Genomic DNA, 21,071 nt, shown 5'->3' with positions numbered 1-21,071 from the left:
GGATTGACACGTATACACTAATATGTATAAAACATAACTAATAAAAACCTGCTGTATAAAAAAATTAATTAAATTTTAAAAAAGAAATTATACTGAGAAAAATATACACTGAATGCCAAGTTAATCTTCCTAAAACGCAGACCTCATCATCACATTCCAGGTCAAGATTCTTTCGATGGCTTCTCAACACCTGCAGAATATGTTTAAACTTCTTCATAAGGTATGTATATTTAAGAGCAGGGATGGATCTCAAATCCTGACCAGACAACTGATTTGTGTGATTCTAGACAAATTACTTAGCCTAAGTTTTCTATAAAACAGAGTAGGTTTTAGTACCTACCTCAGAGTAGTGAGGATAAAATGAGATAATTCATTTCAAGTGTATAGTACCCACTAAGTATACAAAAAGTACTAGTTGTCATTAATTAACTATACATTATTTCCTCTATATGCCTCAAGTTCCCCCTGATCCCCATCCCTGCTCTTCGTTATGCCATCTCCTCAATCCACAGTGCTTCCAGCTCTATCTTTGAATGCTAAAATCTTCCAAGGTTCATGTCAAATCACATTTCCATGATATTTTCTCTCTCCCAAAGTAGGAAATTGTATCTCCCTTTTCTGAACTCATATAACTCTTCATAAACTATATGTTCCTCTTTAAAGCACTAACTCATCTCTTTAAAACATTATTTTCTCATATTATTATTTATGTAGATAGGTGTCTGATCACTCTTACTTGACCTAAACTTCCTAAGTAAAATCTTTATGTGAGAAATCTTTATTATTACCCACAGTAAGTACATTGTCTACCACAGTACACAATAGACACACGAAGATCTACTAAAGGCTGAATATTTATAAATTCATGTATTTACACTAAAGAGTGTGATGAAAACAGAGTTTTGAATTTTTTCTGTAAGTTAAGCACATACTGTTTTTAAAAAATTAAAACTACTGAATGCATACTTGATAATGCCTAAAAGAATGTTCACCACATACCGATAATTGTTACTACTAGGTGGTGAGATTTAAAGTTACTTTTACTTTCTTCTTTTTACTTTTCTATATTGCTTGATTTTTCTACCCGATGTTGCTTTTATAGTTTTTTTTAAAATCAATTTTCAACTTGAAAAACAAAGTCTATCATCCACTAACATCAAACTGTAACTGCCTCATTTATTTAGGAGAAGACTATCAGAAAGAGCTAAGTGACACTCTGTGCTCTTAACCAACAGCACTGCATGAATTCCATGGTTTTCCTGATAGCCACTCACACCAGCTGTCAGAGCAATCTAACTGAACAGTGCTGCAGGGGTACCATTTGCCTCACACAAGAAAACACCTTGGTGGGAATTCCCTGGCAGTCCAGTGGTTAGGACTCGGCGTTTTCACTGCCAGGGCCCGGGTTCAATACCTGGTAGGGAAACTAAGATCCCGAAATCTCGTGGCTCAACCTTGGCCAGGAGAGGGTGGGGATGCACACTTACAGAACAAACTTACAGTTACCAGGGGAGAAGGATGGGGGGGGAGGGACAGACTGGAAGTTTGGGATTGACATGTACACACTGCTATATTTAAAATAGATAACCAACAGGACCTACTGTATCGCACAGGGAACTCTGCTCAATACTCTGTAATAACATAAATGGGAAAAGAACTTGAAAAGAATAGATACATGAAAATGTATAGCTGAATGACTCTGCTGTACACCTGAAACTAACACAACATTGTTAATCTACTCTACTCCAATATAAAATAAAAATTAAAAAAAAAGAGTAAGGCAATTGTCCTAAAAAAGGAAGTTATTTGTAGGGATCAAAGAAGAGAACATTTGTTTGGAGCAGCAGTTCTCCAAGTGGGGTAGTCCAGTTAACTCTGAACTAGGGCACTCTAACACACTTTCAGAGTCCGTACAGTGAAAATTATTTTCATAGTAATACTGAGACTTTGCCTTTTTCACTCTCATTCTCTCACAAGTGGAGTGGAATTTTGGGGAGGCTACTTGACCTGTCAGATTGAATGCAGAAGCAGGTATGAGAATTCCATTTAGCCAGATGTTAAAGAGATCTGCAAAAATACAAAAACATTGGCACTATTCTCACTATTTTTTGTTTGCTCAGGAAAATGGTGATTTTTTTTCATAAAAAATGTTAACAAGTAATGGGTTTATTATGCTTTTTTCTAGTTAATACATATTTTTTAAATTCCTGTTTGATAAAATAAAAATAAATTTTTAAAATTTCCTGTTTTAATTTCTAACGTGGACAATATCGATAGATTTAACCTATATAAATAAAAGGTCTTTGAGGGTCTGAATAATTTTAAGAGGGCCAAGGGGTCTTGAGACTAAAAAGTTTGAGAACTGCTAGTTTGGAGGAACCAAGAGTTTACGGAGGACGGACCTGCCAAATTCCCTAACACCTGCCATGCCAGCGCACCCTGGCCCGTTAGGAAGAACTCCGGGCTTGGGGCAGCTAAGCTCTGCCACTTGGGAGGGGTGTGGCTTTAGGGACAATCCTCGACACCGCCGTAGAAGCTACAGGTTATTAAGCGGTCCCCACAGGTTTGGCACTGAGCTCAGCGCTAGACACTGAACCATCACAGCTGTGCCGTGAGGGCGTACAGGTATCCTCAGTGGAGAAGGGAAAAGCGAGGCGGGAGAAGTTAACCAACTTGAATACGGTCGCACGACGAGATGTGGTGGCGCGGGGATTCGAACCTACATATCTGGCTCCAGAGCCGGGCCACTATCGCCACCAGCCCCCGGGTTTCCACACGTTTAAAGCCGGAATGACAGAATATACCAAACGGGGGCGAAGGGGGGGTGGTGCTGAGAGGAGAGGGGAAAGTACTTCCAGGGAAATCGCGATTAATCCACTGGCCAGAACCACCGCCGGGCCCAGCCCTCACCAGGGAGCGAAGTCGGCCGACCGCCCCCTCCCCGCCCCCTTCCGCACCCGCCTTCCCGGACGGTATCCGCGCTCGCTTCCGCCCGGACGAGGCTCCCTGCCTCTTCATGCTCCACGCGTTCCTCCCACGTGCGTCTTCGGTTTCCACTCAAGAGTCCGGGTTCCAGCGCGCGCAAGCAGACAGGCGCGTCCTCACGGCTGCGCACACCCCAGCGCGTCCCCGATTTCCACGCCCCAGCAGCCCCCGCGAAAGCCCGGGAGCTAGCGCAGGCGCAGTCACTGCTTGCCCCGGCCTTCTGAAAAGGAGGGGCTCGTGCTGCGTGACCCGGTAGTGCTTCTCGAGTCGGTGGCGGAGAAAGGAGACCAGGGAGTGCAGGAGTGTGTAGGTGGCAGTTGTGCACTGTTCATAGTATGCAGCGATTACTCTTTCCGCCCTGGAAGGCAGTGATGGGGAGCCCGTGTCTCCGGGTCTTGATTCCTGGGGCGGCGCCTAGAACACAGGTACCACACAGCAGCGGACTGAGTCGCGGAAGCTGGCATGGGGTGAAAGGGCCAGGACAGAGAGAATAATTCTCACACGTCACGTTTCCGTAGCTCCTTGGAGTTCACGACGCATTTACTTATGTCTAGGGCCCCTGAGTTCGGATCTGGACTTACCACTTAGTAGCCGTGGGCTATTAGCCAAGTTGGGTAACCTTTCTGTGCCTCAATTTATTCATCTGCAAAATGGGGATAACAGCACCTACTTCATAAGCGTTGTTGCATTAAATAATTTAATATACATAGAGGCTTAGCACATAGTAAAAGCACAGTGATTTTTACCCATATATTTGATTTTTGCTCAAAGCTCCCGGATAGTCAGGTTAGGGACTATAACCCCATTCTACAGAGAAAAGTAAATTGAGGCTTAACTTGTCTAAAGTTACTTAGTTAATTAGAAGCGGGATAGGGAAAACATGGGTGTTTGGACTTTTAGGGATAGAGTCAGGAGAGCGCGTTTATTCGCTGAACTAATAATTATTGCGTGATTAATATGCGTTAGGAACTGGGAAGGAAAAGATAAAATACCAAAAGTTTCCTGCCTTAGAGGAAGTCACAGTTCATTCATTTGTAACTGATTTGTCAAATCTTTATTAAGGTCTTGTTATGTAAGGGGACTGTCTTTGAAACGAAGTGTGCAAGAGGGAAAGAGCCAGACTGACTAGACATTGCTGTCCCACAGCTCATAGCTTAGTGGGAGGTGGAGACAAACCTCTGTGTACTGAATGGTACAATACAGTGTGTGATGGAGAGGTATAGTGTGCTGGGAGAGTGACCTGTTGCAGATGTGGGGGAGTCTGGGAATACTTCTTAGAGGAGGTGACATCTGAGATCTGCAGTAGGTATTATCAGTCAGGGGACCAGTATTGCCCCGGTCAGAGAAAAATCATATTTAAAGACCCATAGGAGAGGGCTTCCTTGGTGGCTCAATGGTTGGGAGTCCGCCTGCCGATGCAGGAGAGACGGGTTCGTGCCCTGGTCCCACATGCCGTGGAGCGGCTGGGACCGTGAGCCGTGGCCACTGAGCCTGTGCGTCCGGAGCCTGTGCTCCGCAACGGGAGAGGCCACAACAGTGAGAGGCCCGCGTAAAGCAAAAAAAAAAAAAAAAAAAAGACCCATAGGAGAAATAAAATAATCCATATTTAGGTGTAGAGTTAAGTCTGGGGGAACTATGCAGAGACCAGAAGGTTCAGGTGGTGTGGGGATGGATTGGAGGCAGTTGGGAGTGGATGTAGTCCAGATAAGAGATGATGATTTAGCAGGGCAGTAGCAGTGGAAATGGGGCCATTCAGGGTACTCCACACCAGACAGAGACTGAGTGTGAGTAGCAGTGGAGTGAAGCCTTTCCCTCTTTCTCCAGTTGTAATTTGTCTGTCTTGATCCTTAGTGTGGTTGCAGCTGTGGGATCAGGCGCCCCTTGAGGCCAGGGCAATACAGTACCATCTCTGAAGTAGCTTTGCAACCTGGAAGGGGTACAGTGTCCCAACCTTCAAAAGCTGCTGAGCGGGTGGTGGGCCGATGGCTCCTGGTCTGCAGTGGAACAGTGGCTGGAGCAGTTATTCTTGGTGGAGTAACTAGGTGAGTAGTTTGTTCATAGTGAGTCAGCTATTTGAGTCATCATTAAAGTGCAGGATGACGGAGGGGGAAGGGACCTTAGAAATCATTTCATCTAGCTCCCTCATTTTACGTATGCAGAAACTGAGGCCTACAGAGGGAACAGGTCTGATGGCTTGCCCAGCCCTAGAACAGTTTAGGGTTTTACTAGTAGAAGCCCTTCATAAAGACTGGTTCAGGTCTTACCTGTTAGCTGTGCATTGTTTGTGTATATTTCCCCCTACAATCAGAGTTCAAATTTGTCACAAAAATTTTTGTACAGTTTGTTTGAATTAAGTGCAGATAAGTTCCATACCTCTCAGTTGGTTCCTATGCATGCCTGTTAGGTCTCTTTAAATCTATAAAGAGATTTTATAGATTTGGATTCTACTCCCTCCACCTCTCCCACCCCCTTTGCAGTTTTTTTGTTGTTGAAGAAACCCAAGTCATTTGTCCTTTTGGATTTTCTCACAGTCTAGATTTTGCTGATTGCATACTTATGTTGTTTAACATGTTCCATTGTCCCCTGTATTTCCTGTAAACCACTTGTTGCTTGATCAGATTCAGGTTGGGGTCAGGGGGCAAAATACTTCATAGGTTATTAGAACATTCATAAATATCTGGTGTCTATTAGAGATGTCAATAGCCATTGATGATCATTGCCTAAATACATTATTACACTAGAGTTGCAAAATTGTAATAGGTATTTTATTAGCTCAACTATAAAGAGAAACTTTCTCTCATCAGCAGTTTGGTTATCCTAAGGTACAATGTGTTAGGAAAGGCAAGATAAACACTTGATTCCTTTCCTTTTATTTACCAATTTTCAAAATAAGAAATTGGTTCCCAAGCACTCTCCAAAGGTGACCAATAAAGTGAGTTTTTAAGTATTAGGAGCTCCTAGTTTTAAATATATTTGATATGTTTCAATCCGTTGTACTGAGATTTGCCCAAATTGTCCCATCTTTAGTCAGTGGGAACCTCTTCAGACTGGCTCCAGAGTCTTTTTGACAGGACCCTAGTAACCTTTGATTCCTTGCTTTCTGGTTAAGATGTTCCAGGTTTGTCGTGTACATTTCCTGCCTCAGACCAGAAATCAGCTTTTTAACTTTTGGAATCCTGACCCCTTTTGGTGAAAATACTTTATAGTGTTAATAAAGTATGTGTTCCTCAAATTCTCTCCACATTCCCTGTGCCCTTATTTCAAAATACCTATGTGTTATATAGGCTGTTATGGGAAACTGCAACAAATGTGAGTTGTATTGTCTTTAAATTCACTCAATAACCTAAACCGATTTATATCTGTAGCAGTCTCTTCTCCCTGTGTAAATGATATTGGTTGGGGCTTCCCTGGTGGCGCAGTGGTTAAGAATCTGCCTGCCAATGCAGGGGGCACGGGTTCGAGCCCTGGTCCGGGAAGATCCCACATGCCGTGGAGCAACTAAGCCCGTGCGCCACAACTACTGAGCCTGCACTCTAGAGCCCGCAAGCCACGACTACTGAGCCCGCATGCTACAACTACTAAGCTCGCGCGCCTAGAGCCCGTGCTCCGCAACAAGAGAAGCCTCCACAATGAGAAGCCCGCGCACCGCAACCAAGAGTAGCCCCCACTTACTGCCACTAGAGAAAGCCCGCGTGCAGCAATGAAGACCCAACGCAGCCAAAAAAATTAATTAATTAATTAATTAAAAAAATAAAATAATATTGGTTATGCATTTAGGACACATTTCTTTCGTCTAAGGGTTGGTTTTATCTGTTAAGGAATGCTAGTGAAAGAAGTAAGGAGAGTTTAATGAAATAGTACAAGGAGTAAAGAAATTTGTACCTGATAGCAGCTGCTTCTGACAAAATTCTAAGCAGTAAGAAGAGAGCAAGTTGTCAAAAGAGTGCCCGCGTGCCTAGAGCCCGTGCTCTGCAACAAGAGAAGCCACTGCAATGAGAAACCCACGCACCCCAACGAAGACCCAATGCAGCGAAAAAAAAAAAAAGAAACGATGAAACGATGTGTTTACCTTTATAGGGGTCAAGTTCAGATCCACTTGCTGCTGTAAACCATTTATGAATAATCCAGTGTGGTGCACACACATATACACACTCAAGTTTAATACACTCAGATTTCTTTCCTATCTTAAGGTTGACAGAGTCTGGCCTCTCAATGGTAGATTGGCACTTAATAAAGGGGATGAAGCCACCTACAAGCCAAGAAGAATGGGAAGCAGAATTCCAAAAATATCAGCAGTTTCCAGAATTTAAAATGTAAGTATTATAGAAAATCAGGTAAACTTCCCAGTGGGCCCACGCAATCTTTTGCTTATTTAAACATTTCAGAATGTTTAGGTTCCACGATTTTTCAATATTTGGTTCAGTTATGTTTAGCGAGCTCCCTACGCTAAACCTCCAATTCCAAAGTGATTCTGAGGTGGCCAATGAGGAAGAGGGCAGACCAGTCAAGCTTTAAAACTGAGAATGTTCCTGCATTCTGTCAGGAAATAAAAATTAGATGAACTTTTTTCTCTTTCTTATTTTTGACGTCCCTTTTCACCCAGCTTGAATCATGATATGACGCTGGCAGAATTCAAGTTCATCTGGTACATGGAGTACTCACACCGAATGTGGGGTCGCCTTGTAGGCCTCGCATACATCCTGCCTGCTGCCTACTTTTGGAGAAAGGGCTGGCTCACGCATGGCCTGAAAGGACGTGTTCTTGCCCTCTGTGGTTTAGTTTGCTTCCAGGTGAGATTTACTCAAGTTTGGGAAACCAGAGATGTTCTCAGGAGCCTCCAAGTTGGCATTGTTTTTAACGAAGTAATCTTTCAAACAGTGTAACAGAGTGGGTAAGAGCATGGATTTTAGTGTCACAGGCCTGGTTTCAAGGCCAAGCTCTCACTTAGTAGGGCATGTTGTCTAACCTCTGAAGGCTGTGCTTTCCTTACCTGTAAATGGGGACAATAATAGAACCTACCACTTAGGTTCTGTGAATATTAAGTGAGATCATGCATGTAAAGTGCTTAGAGTAGTGCCTGGAATCAGTAAGCACTCAGTAAATATGTTTTTATGTCACAAGAATTAGAGTTTCTTTTCCATCATGGCTTTCCTCCTGGGTTCTTGTATCCTCCATTTTTCTAACTTGCCTGCTCTATGGGGAAGTGGGATCCCTATACTAGAATGGCTATAGAAGCAAATAGGGAAATTCCAGAAGAGAGAAACATTCTGTGGGATAAAGAATCTTAGAATACAGATGTAGCTGAGAGCTGAAAGTATAAATGGTGATTAAAATTATATAAGTTGAACTTCTCTCTTTTCTTAAGGAAAAGAGCTTTGAATGACTCCCACAGTTAAGGGGTTAGGGAAGCCTGAGAGCCAAGGAAAGGAGTGTTAGAGAAGACACATGTGAGTATTTGGGTCAAGGTATACAGGCCCTAAGGGAGAGTCTCAGAGCATCAAAGAAATACCAAAATTTGATCAGGAGGAAGCTAATTGGTTGATTTAACTCAAAGTGGTAAGAATACGAACCAATGAAAAGGAATTAAGGAGGGAGATGTAAGAAACAAAATAAAGGCGATAGAAAAAGATAATAAAGAGTTAGACATTAATAAAAATCTAATAGAAACTAGGGAGGATTGGTGAAACAAAGTGAAAGTTTGTTTCAGAATTAAAAAGAAAAATAAAACCTACTTAAGATAGACTTCCAGGGAGGCAAAAATTTGAAGATGGCAAGAGGAGGAAAGTGAGGGCTGGCAAATCACACTGTATACTCCCTCATCTTCCAGTGTCCTGTGCAGATGAAATCACGATAATTAGAACATCTAGGGTAGTCTTGAAGGGGGAAAGAAATACCCAAAAAGACTTCCTGAGGAGTATATATTTAGAAAAGGTGGGATTCTCCCATCTCTTTAACATGATTATTGGCTGGGGAGAGTCAGGGTGAAAGGGTACCTTATCTGATATGACTAGAACTGACAGTTGTTTGGTTACTTGAAAAAGTCAGTTAAAACAGGGAATCATAGAATAATAATACATACCTTAAACTTTTCAACTTAAACATGTACTTTCATTACCATTTTTTAAAAAGAGGAGTAGAACTTTCGACACTTTCAAACCAATTTGCCTGAAAAGCCTTATAGATTTTTATGACTTCCCCCCAAACCTTTATAATTGTCTTTTTCCAACTAACGTGACAGTAATTGTTTTTAAGCAGTTATCTTTGTCAGGTTTCTCCAAAGCATCTAGTTTTTGTAAAATCAGCTGTCTTTTTACTTTCATATTTCACTGGTTTACATAATGTTAAATTATGCCAAGTATTTGTAAGCTTTTGCCCAAACACACTTTTGTGTACTTTTCTATATTTGGCTTCTACTTCAATAAAATGTTATTCTAAACAGTGGTGTAGTATTTTTGGTGCTGTATGTGGAAATTGGGTAGGTCTCAATTCCTGGGATATTGGGGATATGGGAGGGTATGGAAAGGAGGAGTTAGGTGGGAGTACTCACTTTCTCAGAGAGTAAAGTTGAATAAACAGCTTCAACCTTGTTTTGTTTGCCTCTTCTCTTTTTGGTTGCAGGGCCTGTTGGGATGGTATATGGTGAAAAGTGGCTTAGCAGAGAAACCAGATTCCCATGACATCCCTCGGGTCAGTCAGTACCGCCTTGCCGCCCACCTGGGATCGGCCCTTGTGCTTTATTGCGCCAGCTTGTGGACCTCGTTCTCGCTGCTGCTACCTCAGCACAAGGTGAAGTCAGTCTGTATTGTTTACCACATCTGTACAGATGCTGACAGGGTCAGAGAAATGGAAATTCTGGTACTAATGGGAAGTTATTTGTCAAAATGCATGCATTCCCTTAGTAACACCTATCAGTTTTACCAGAAGCTAGATATAACCAAAGTTTAGAGAAACACTGAACTTTGGAACTCTGGATAGCTTTGGGACGGCAAAGTAAAAACTGCAATTATTCTTTTGGGCTGGAGCAGCTTATTCAAAGGAGAATTAGTATAGGTGCCAAATATTTTGTCAGCATTGCCTATCAAGAAAGATGAAAAGATGAATTTTAGGAAAAGGAAAGAGTACCAACAACAAGAGATACCCCAACCACTTTACTTCTGACTCCCAGAGGGATGATGGATGGAGAGGTGAGGAAGACCAGAACGAGAGCTATTTGTAGACCTTTAGTGGTGTGCAAGAGTGACGTTGAGTTGTTTGTTCTTTATGTGGGGACCCTGCCATTCAGCAAATCTAACAAAATAGTAAACCGTAGTGATCTTGCTTAAAAGTATTTTCTCTGTATGCTGATTAAAGGAAGACACTAGGTATTTTTAAAATGAGTATTATTTTAGGTATTAAAGTCATGGTTGGCCTGGATAACCTGTTCATGGAGTGAAGTTTAGGATGATAGTAGGACTTTTAAATAGAATCATCCAGTAGGTACTTGGAGCCAGTGGTCTGGATCCCAATAAGGACAGGAGATGTTGACTTGGCAGTCATCCCACAGGGAAGCCAGGTGGGGCTGAAACATTGGTATAGTAGATAATCCACACTTGAGTAGTTCCTGTTCCTCTTACTTTCAAAGGCAGACTTCTAAAATGAATTGACTACATCCGTAGCTGTACATCCTGACAACCCATTCTTGTTTTCCAGTTCTTGTCATCTGGCTTCCCCACCCACCCCTATATATACCCAGCCACACATTCACCTCCACACTTATACACATGCCCATACTCTCCTAAATACTCTCTACCAAATGGTACTCTTAAAGGTTACCAATGACTTTTTAATTATTAATTGTTTTTCTCTTTTTGTTTATTTATATTCTGCACTAATTACAGAAAGGATTTGAGATGCTAGTCAACCACATAGAACTGTGCTGTCCAGCACAGTAGCTACTAGCCACATGTGGCTATTTAAATTCTAATTAAAATTAAATAAAATTAACTTTATATAAACAAACTTGTTATCGACTTAAACTTTAAATAAAATTAACTTTTTAAAAAATTTTCAGTTGCTCTAGCCTCATTTTAGATCCTCATTAGCCACATATTGGACAGCACAGCTAACAGAACATTTCCGTCATCACAGAAAATTCCAATGGACCGTGCTGATACACCGTCCTACAAAATCTTAGTAATGATGCCTAACTCTTCACATACTAGATTGTAAATCATTTGAGGGCAGCACTCTGACTTTCCTTTGTATCTTTATGGTTATATGTGTATAAAGTTCTTACTACATATTTGTTGATTCACTGATTATTATCACAAGTTGGCTACAGTAAAAATAAAAACAAATTTTGGCTTTACCCAAAACACTAAATGCAAGAATCTCTACTCTAGGCATTTTATGCAGTTTCGATTCTGATTATATTTGCTAAACATGAATTATTACACACAGCATGAAAATCCAGTTCTGTACCTTAAGTCACATCACTTTAACCATGGTGAAGTGTTTTCCCGTGAACAATGCAGATCATTCAGTTACTGAACAGATATATATTGAATACCTATATGCCAACTACTGGGCTAGGATTACTATAATAAGCAAGTCAGATGGCAGTTCCTGCCTTCACAAAACTTACAAGATAGCAGGGAAGACAAATAGTAAATGTATAAATTTAATAAAATTTAGATAGAATAAAATAGAATATCTGCTGGGAGTACTTAACCTAGTCTAGGGGTCAGAGAAGATCTGACCTCAGACTGTCTCTGGGGTTTGGCCTTGGAGATCTTTGCTGCCTTTCATAGTTCCTGCATTCAGTTTATCTATGCGATTTTCTTTTCTTTAGTTGCCTGAAACGCGTCAACTCCTGAGGTTGAGACGATTTGCTCATGGAACTGCAGGCCTGGTGTTCCTTACGGCTCTCTCAGGTAGGACTCTTCTTATCAAAGATGGCCTAGCTTCATTCCACATTCAGGTGGGATTTCTTGCCTAATGCTTTCCTCCTGTATCTTTATATTTCCTTTTCATACCTGCCTCTGTCATATACCACCATCTTCATCCTCTTGTTTTTTATTCCTTCCTCCCTTCCCCAAATCCTGCTTTCCAGTTGGTTGAACAAAAATATTGAGTATCTATCTGGGTCCAGACTGTCTAGGTTCAAATCCTGGCTTTACCACTTGTGAACTACATGACCTTGGACAAGCTATGTAACCTCTCTGGGCTTCATGACCTCATCTATAAAATGGGGAAGATGATAATAGTTTGAGTAATATATGTGAAGTGCTTAGCACCTCACATGTAGCAAAGGCTATGTAAGTGTTAGCTGTTGTTATTATATATACATTATTGTTATTATTATTATTATTTTTGGCTGCGTTGGGTCTCTGTTGCTGTGCGTGGGCTTTCTCTAGTTGCAGCGAGCAGGGGCTACTCTTCATTGCGATGCGCGGGCTTCTTATTGCAGTGGCTTCTCTTGTTGCAGAGCATAGGCTCTAGGTATGCAGGCTTCGGTAGTTGCAGCACGTGGGCCCTAGAGTGCGCAGACTTCAGTAGTTGCGGTGCGCAACTGTAGGGCGCGTGGGCTTCAGTAGTTGTGGCTCATGGGCTTAGTTGCTCCGCAGCATGTGGGACCTTCCTGGAGCAGGGATTGAACCCGTGTCCCCTGCATTGGCAGGTGGATTCTTAACCACTGCGCCACCAGGGAAGTCCCGACATTATTGTTACTATTACACTACACCAAGATGGGTCTGACAAAAGCCTGTCCTCAAAGATGGCCTTAGATGGGGAGTTTACTGGGGCAAAGAGACTAACAGATCTTTATCATTCTTCAAATCACACCTCTACCTCTCTTACTCTGGAACTGCCCTATACAATTATCAGTAGCCTCATGTGACTATTTAAACTTAAGTTACTTCAAAGTAAATAAAATTTAAAGTTTAGTTTCTCATTCACATTAGCCACATTTCAAGTGCTCAGTAGCCACGTGGGTGGCTAGCAGCCACTGTACTGGATGGACGACAGATATAGAACATTTCCATCATCTTAGAAAGTTTGATTGGACAGCACAGCTCTAAATAAAACCATCAAACCAGTGATCCACCCAAACCTCCTCCCCTTTTTTTGGTGGAAGAACATGAATTTTGACTTTATACATGCCATTTATAAAAATAAGGAATGTGACTTAACATACCTGAATCTTTGATCATAACTAATGGATCAGTTATCCATTAAATTCATGGATACCTCCTTTGTGTGTTTACCCAGGATTTAGTTTGTAAGATTTTTTTGAGCACTTGAGGAAGACAGATAATAAACAACAAAACATAACATGTCAGATAATGTTTGGTGCTTCGAAGAAAAATAAAGCAAGATAAGGGGATAGAGGTGGGGTGGGGGAGGGCTATCTTATGCAGTATAGGATAACTGGGGAGATCTCTTTGATAAGGTGACATTTGAGTGGAGACTTGAGGAAGTGAAGGAGTAAATTAACTAGTTCCAGAATAGATGAGTAGTTCTCAGTTGGGGAGGTAAGCAGGACATCACGATCACTAAGGGAACTTTTCTAAACTAATATGCCTCCTCTAGAGCTTCTAGTTCACCCCTCTAGGGGAGGCATCCCAGAATCTTGGTGTGGGAATAGGTAAGGATGCAGGGGTTTTTTGGGTTTTTTTTAAGTTTCCATGGTGATTGTGATATATATTCCGTTTGAGAACCTGTGCTATTGATCTTTCTATTCTCTGACTATTCCTTTTGTCTAACTCTGGGATAATAAACATTTTCTATGTCAGAACTAGTATTTGATCTTTGATCTCTTCTTTCTTTCATTTTAATAAATACTTTTTACCTTGGAATACAGGGGCTTTTGTGGCAGGGCTGGATGCTGGGCTTGTTTACAACTCCTTCCCCAAGATGGGAGAATCTTGGATCCCAGAGGATCTCTTTACCTTCTCCCCTCTCCTGAGGAATGTTTTCGAGAATCCCACCACGGTGCAGTTTGATCACCGGATTCTGGTAAGACTGGCTGGTGGTTACTGGCTACTAAGGACAGGGAGCCTCTTACAGGCTCTGCGGTGTCTGAAGCACTGATGGCAACGCTGAGATGGCAGAGTGGGAATTAGATTTCCTTTTCTTTTTAGAAGAGATTTAGTACCAGTTTTCTGATGTGACGTTTTTGTCTTAATTACCCCCACCCCTCTAGCCAAATTCTGACTTTCAGGATACTGCCACCTTCTAAAAGTTCAAATATGCCTTTTATCATCTGGCAGATGATAACTCCCCTCACTCCTGCACATGCATAGGAGAGTCATTTTAGCAAAAATGAGGCTGAGTAGAGAAGAGAGTACAAAGACAGTGGCCGCTGAACACACAGCTGTCAGGGCTGAACCAAGACCCCAAGGAGCTAAAAGCATCATAAATACTCATTTTATTTAAGCTAATATTTATTAAGGGCCTGCTATAAGATCAGCTTGGTGGCCTGGGCACGATAAATTGGAGCAGGGAAAGATCAGCAGCAAGGAGACCCGGGAGAAGCCTTAGTGCTATTGTAGTAATGCTGTGAGAGTGATGGGGTTCAGGGCTTAATGGTGGGACTGGGACTTGAGAAGCTTGGTGAATCTGAGAGAGGTTGTAGGGAATAGAAGACTGGCTGCAGGAATAAAGGTAAGGAAGGATCAAAGGAGATCCCAGAGTTTCTCCTGTGGCATGTTTAAAACACACCAGCAGAAATGGGACTACTGGAATGAGTGTTGAGCTAGAGACAGAGGATGTCATCAGACTGAGGTACGTTGAGTGTGAGATGATAGTAGTGCACCCAGAGAGAGGCCCAGGGGCCTCATATCCAGATGGAATGCTGGGGCTTGGGCAGGTTACCTTGTGTGGGCTCAGTCCCCACTGCCACACAGCATTTTGGAATAAGTCAGGTCTGGTTGAAATTGTCATCGTGGACAGCTCTGAAAGGGAAAAGAAATGAAATTGGTATAGAAAATGATAGAAAAACATTCTGCTTGACATCATGGAAGGGGGATGGAAACCCTCCTGCCAGCTGCAGACTCTCTTTCTGAAGAGGTGGAAATGAAAAGGAGACTTCAGATCATTTTCAGCCCTAGCTGGCAGCACCACCACCTCCTCTAGTCACAGCCCAGGGAAACAATAACCCTCATGTGCTGGTGTTAGCCCTGTTTTAAAAATACAGGATTGGAGTAGAGATAAAATTAGGGATAAGGATGAAAAGAATAATTTAAAAACTGAGGGCCACACCTGGGGGACACCCACATTGGAAGGTGGATAAGATTGCTGAGTGTGTATAAAGTGGTACGTGCAGAAACTTTAGGTGGAGCCATGCCTGGTTGGCATTGAAGTGGCAAACAGAAGAGGAGCGTGGAAGAAGCTGAGGAGGAGTAATCAGGTGGTCCTCTGCCTGGGAGGGGAAAGTGCTTAGTGGTTATTCAGTGGATCTGGTGGAGTTACCTGTAAGGTGAGCAGAAACCAGGAGGGTGGGACATTTCTTCTAGCACTTGATGAGACTCTTTCCTCCCTGCAGGGAGTCACTTCAGTTGCTGCCATTACAGCACTCTACTTCCTCTCCCGGAGAATTCCCCTTCCTCGAAGGACCAAGATAGCAGCAGTGACTCTGCTAGCTTTGGCTTACACACAGGTATAAACCACTTCTTTTTGTTCTGAAGTTGTCCTCAAAACAAAATTTAGGAAGAAAGGTGACAGACTAGGAGAAAATATTTTCAATATTTATAGTAGACTAAAAGGTTAACAACCAGAAAATAAGTAAAGGATATTAATACACAATTCTCACAAGAGGAATGATGAATGGCCAATAAATATGAAAAGCTGTTTAGCCTCACCTGTGATCAGAGAGGAACAAATTAAAGCAATGTGTGCCATTTTGTACCTGTCAGATTGGAAAAAAATGAAAAAAAAAGGTAAGCAGATGTTGGCATGGGTATAGGAAAATAGATACCTTTGTATATTCTTAGCGAGAGCATGAGTTGGTATAGCTCTTTTTAGTTGGCGTTTGGCAATATCTTTTGAAGTGTTAAATGTTTAATCCTTTCATCAAGCATATTGACTTATTAATGCCTGCTCTGTCCAAGGAAATTCATTGTGGAATTACTGTGATAGTGAAAAATTGGAAACAGCCTAAATAAACATCTATGGTATATCCATACTGTGGAATACTGTACTGTAGTTTAATAAGCTCTCAAGACATACAATAAGTGAAAGAAAGCAAGTGACAGAACAATATATTTTTTTAAAAGCACCAAGCTGTTTTTCTATAAACATGTATACAAAAGTATAGGTGTGTAGAAACTGGTAACAGTGGCTAGCTTTGGGGAGGAGAACTGGGCTAGATGAAGGATAATTAAAAGGAATTTTAGGTTTATCTAATTTGTTTGAATTTCCTTTGTTTTAAGTCTACTTGTGAAATTTAACAATATATGTTTTAATGTTCTGATGGGAGAATGTGGAGGATTTGTGTTATCTGGTTATCCATGCCAGTCATTTCAGCTCTGCATATGTGGTTCCTACTTGGCTTACTGCTTTCTTTCCTTTGTAACAGGTGGGCTTGGGCATTAGCACTCTGCTGATGTACGTCCCAACTCCTTTGGCTGCCACTCACCAGTCGGGCTCCCTGGCTGTTCTCAGTGTTGCCCTTTGGCTCATGAGTGAACTCCGAAGAGTCCCAAAATAATTCTCAAGGATCAGCTTCCTAGGACTGAAACTGTGCTTCTGAGAGATTATCATCAGAGAACACAAGAACTTGAACTTTTCTGAGAGGATGACCTTGGTATACCAAGTGGTTTCCAAATCGATCAAGTTATTTAAATTGTTTGCCTGTTTTTGGGACAGTCACTGAATCAAGAAAGTCATTAAGTATGGTTATGCTAAAGGTTCCTTTTTAAATCCATTACTTTTTGTGTTGAAAATCGGATTTAATGTAGAGAAAGAATTGTCTGTCATTTGCTTCTTAACAGCCTCTGTCTCAGGATTCTTAAATGTTGACAAGCTGTTGGTTCTACATGCATAATCTCTGTCTCCTTGACTTCCTGAGTCCTGGATTCTGCCTATGTAGAAATTCTTTATGGTCTCAACTTCACTTCCATCACGTGAAGATTCAAAGGGATAGATTGGCATACCCTAAAGTAGCCAGATAGCCTTCAGCAAGAAATAGCTGCTGTCTTCTAGTGTTCTGGTTTTCAAAACTGGGGAAAGCACTAACCTAGATCCTCCTGAGATAGGGCTGTTACATTACTAGGTGAGATGAATGGAATACAGTATAAATCAGTTCCTGAAAGGGTTTCTCAACAGCCTCATGGATAAGAAAAATATGGCCTTGATGGTATAGTACATGGACATCTATTCAGGTATTTAAACAAACTGTTGATTAATGAATGTGTGATTTTGGCCTCTATTGATATTTCACAGGGCTCTTATTCAACTTTATTTTTTAAATCAGCAATTTGAATGAAGGCATCAGAAAGATTTGAGAGTGGAGCAACCCAACATTGCTGATGTAATAGAAGACCGTTACAACTCAAAACAGTTCCAGAGTGGCACCCTGAAGATGAAATTAAACAGGTCATAAATGTAGCATCTTCATTTAAATTATAAATAGCTTGTATAAATTTGGGGTAGAGAAAACTGGCTTATTTTATATAAAAAAAACTTAGGGGAGGGACTTCAGTTGGACACAGGCTCGACATGAACCAGCCATGGGATGACACTGGTAAAAATTAGTGGTGTTTCAGATTTTATCAATAGAAGTGTCACAGCCACGGTCAGAAGACCTCAATGCAAATGCTGCATTTCACTCTGGGTACCACATTTTTTAAGGAGGATATATATCCAGACAAAGGGACCAGGATGGTGAGGAGTCCAGAACGTGTGTCACACAGGGAATACTTGAAGGAACTAGGGGTATTCAGCTGGAGGAGAACGTTCAGAGAGAAAACAAGAATCCTGCCCTTGAGAAGTTGAAGCCCCTTCATGCAGAAGAAGGAATGAGCTTCCTTTGTGATGCAGAGCTGGGAGCAGTGGGTGAAAGTTGCAAAAAGTTAGTTTTTAGTTTTGTAGAAGGCAAGAGTCAACTGGACCAAATCAAATGCCCACGAGGGTCAGGCTGGTGCTGAGTGGCAAACTGGAGAGCACGTACCTGAATAAGGGACTACAGTGCTGCTGAGTGCTGGCCTCTTGCTGCTCTGCAGGTCCAGAGTTGTCAGATCTGATTTTTCAAAGAAACTAAACATCCAGATTTTTATGTGAATGCTCTCAAGTCTTTTAGAACATTATGCAGGCTAAACAGATCTGGGAGCCATAAATGACCTAAGATTTGCCCCTGTACAATCGCTGGACTAATGATCTCAGTTCCCTTTCAACTCCAATATTCTCTGGGTTTCAGTGTGACTAACAGTGTATCATCCTCAAATGGTTCTTAGCAAAATACAATTAGACAGTTTGATTCTTAAAAAGTCCTGCCCCCTGGAGCTGGTTCCCAACTTCTCTCATGTTAGAATCTTTCAGAATCCTATCCCCAGCCTCAGCCAAGACCAATTAAATCACAATCTCTGAAAGCAGTAATAAGCGAATTCCCCAGGTGATTCTGATGTGCAAAGTTTGTGAACCACTGCCCTAGGCCTTAGTAGCCTAGTTACCTTAGAAAGTTTTGACCAGTTTATTCCCATCCCCTCCAAATTTCCACCCCACCCTATCATCTCATTTAATCTGCTTTGTTGATCCCGTTAGTGTGCTAATGGGGTATCACCTCTTCTAGATAGAATTCTCTAAAGAAGGGGAGCTGCAGTCACTGGGGCAGGTTGCCATAGCATCATCTCCTGATCCCCAAATTAAGGTTGTTCTTAGTTAATAACGGAGTCTGCAGAGGACAGCCTGATCCAACTCAAAGAACCACATGCTAATGCTGCTACTGTTCCCTCCAAAAAAGGAGCACTGAATGAATTCAATAAGTTTAAGTTGCAGATGTTTTACTTCATTGTTTCTTTTATTAAAGATGAGTAAGTTTGGAAAAACAGATCTGGTTGCATTGAGTGATACAAGTATTATGCCCATCTATGAGCTCCTGGTGAATGGATATTATCGGAATGATTTTTGTTTGCATTATTCCCAGCACCAGACACATACCAAATATTGCACAAATGAATGGAAAATGGATGATTACAAACTGATGTCCCAGACACTGCTTTCAAAATAAGTCATCATACCTAGAAGATGAAATGGATTTCCCTTAATATTTTCAAAAGTCTCTCAACAATTCTGTCAGTTGTTTTTAAAATATCAAAGGAGATTAATACACCTGGCTTTCTTAATCAACCCAGAATAGCTTTGTCTTTAACTTAGACTGACAAATGCTGTCCATTTTGGCAGGGGTAATAATTAGCCACTGCCTAAAGTGATGCTGGCTGCAAAGACCAACACTGATGATCATAATAGTAGGATAGCCAGTTTATCTTCAGCAATCCTTCCAGTCCTGGCATGAATGGTGGGTTGTATACTGGCATATTTCACATATATACCCATGTCCCTGCATAAGAATGCATCCCCTCTCTAATATGCATTGCACATTTTGTTCAACACTGATTTAACAGTATTTATCAGAATTTCAAGAACTGTTCAGTAAAACTATTATTTAATGTGAAGTGTCAGAAAAACATACAAGCTTAGCAACCCCCAAAAGTGATGCCATGCAGGCAGCCTTTGGTTTTTTAAAGCAAAAAGTTTTTAGTTGTGGATCATAATAAAAAGATGTCTTTCAACACTGCAGGATCCAATGCTCAAGGCAGAAATCATGGAAGAGACAAGGCAAGGCATATACTTCAGGACTGCAACTAAAGGGGAATTGTAGGATAAGAATTTCAAACACAGCATAATGACAAATTCCAGAAATCAAAGTGTTTGGGATCCTTGCTAGCAGAGAAAGATTTTTATGAAGCTAGTTAGGGCCAGAGCCTTCACCATCAGCAGTTTTTAGAGGCTAAACTCTGGCAGGTGCTCTGTAGGAGGGGCTGCTTAGGAAAATATCAGGGCTACTTTACACTGGAGAAGTGGAGAGTGGAGAGGAGTGGTAGGATGCCACAGGGCATATGAGTGGCTGCACTATTTAAAAAGGAGAGGCTCAGCTTGCCTGAAGTGATGCATACGTGGCTATAATCATCCTGTGATTCTGAAATTTTTTTCCATTTTGGTCTTTATAAAAATGGCAAGCAACGATTGAATACATTTTAAAAGTAGAAAGCCCTTTAAAAGTATGGGTAATGATTCAATTTTACAAATAAAACGGTATTATTGCTCAGACTTCCAGAGAAACCAAATGGTCAATGGATGTATTCCTCCTCTGTCCCTCTAATAATGGTACTGAGAAATAATGAAATATTAGGGGGAAAAGGAAATGTGTAATAATATAAGGGAAGTGTATTCGGATATTAAAAAAAAAGAGTCCTCATTTTTTAACAAATATATTTTATAATACCAACAAATCCTCACAAGTTTGTCAGAGCACATGGCCCTAGCGGCAGGACTATGAAATTAGCATAACCTGAGACTAGTTTGGGAGAATTTGAAACATTTGCTGCTACTTCTACCTTAATTCTTAATTCCAACTGAAGTTTCATCACATACCACAGCAAAAAGGGAAATTAGATGCTAGTTCTGAATTCCTTTGAAAAGAAGTCTAAAAACAGCAAGAAGAAACAGCACTCTGTTTCTGTAAGGGAGTCTAGGAACTGCCCAATAATTACAACCAAGTTCCTTAATGAGGTAGCTCTAATAAACATTTATATCTTAAATAATTTAGATTGTAACCATAACATGAATTGCTTGGATGCTGTGGTTAAGAAAATTGTACAAAATTAAGCAAACTGTTTAAAAAAGAGATGTCTAAAATTTTAAATTATTGAAAGAAATGAAGCTAGAATGGATGTAGTGAAAACCTGATACTATTTTTAACAAAGCATTTGTTTCATATTTTATTCCTAAATCTGAGCAATCACAAATTAGTATCAGAAGCAGTTATAAAGATTGCACATGGTTAGTTGCAGTCAGCTGTATTATATATATTGTGTTGAAACACACAGTCT

The 21,071-nt window shown here is 41.1% G+C and overlaps 2 protein-coding genes across 6 annotated transcripts in view; one reads left to right on the top strand and one right to left on the bottom strand.

Moving 5' to 3' along the window:
- Window positions 1-3,175, bottom strand: part of CUTC (cutC copper transporter) — a 41,992-nt gene extending 38,817 nt beyond the window's left edge. For 2 of the 4 annotated variants that reach the window (XR_003001812.1, XM_024735067.1), the window contains exon 1: window positions 2,958-3,144. Coding sequence is in view for 2 of the 4 variants with exons in the window: in XM_024735067.1 (XP_024590835.1) it covers window positions 2,958-3,018 (61 nt within the window). In the remaining 2 variants the exon portion in view is untranslated. Of the gene's footprint in view, window positions 1-2,957 lie in introns of all 4 variants that reach the window. The other 2 variants (XR_003001811.1, XM_024735066.1) reach the window with 2 other exon arrangements.
- Window positions 3,176-3,238: 63 nt separating this feature from the next.
- COX15 (cytochrome c oxidase assembly factor COX15) lies at window positions 3,239-20,289 on the top strand. Of its 2 annotated transcripts, XM_024734973.1 has the most exons (9): window positions 3,239-3,410; window positions 4,837-5,027; window positions 7,176-7,298; window positions 7,589-7,775; window positions 9,604-9,771; window positions 11,816-11,897; window positions 13,826-13,980; window positions 15,509-15,622; window positions 16,541-20,289. In XM_024734973.1, exons 1-9 carry the CDS (start codon window positions 3,321-3,323, stop codon window positions 16,670-16,672), a joined length of 1,242 nt encoding a protein of 413 aa, XP_024590741.1. In that variant the 5' UTR covers window positions 3,239-3,320; the 3' UTR covers window positions 16,673-20,289. The 2 variants fall into 2 exon arrangements, with proteins under 2 accessions (XP_024590741.1, XP_024590742.1); XM_024734974.1 differs by lacking the exon at window positions 4,837-5,027 and having other exon boundaries at window positions 3,276-3,410.
- Window positions 20,290-21,071: the final 782 nt, after the last annotated feature.

This window comes from Neophocaena asiaeorientalis, unplaced genomic scaffold (assembly GCF_003031525.2).
Source record: "Neophocaena asiaeorientalis asiaeorientalis breed wild unplaced genomic scaffold, Neophocaena_asiaeorientalis_V1.1 scaffold240, whole genome shotgun sequence".
Lineage (NCBI taxonomy): Eukaryota > Metazoa > Chordata > Mammalia > Artiodactyla > Phocoenidae > Neophocaena > Neophocaena asiaeorientalis.
This window is presented reverse-complemented; position numbering and strand designations above follow the sequence as displayed.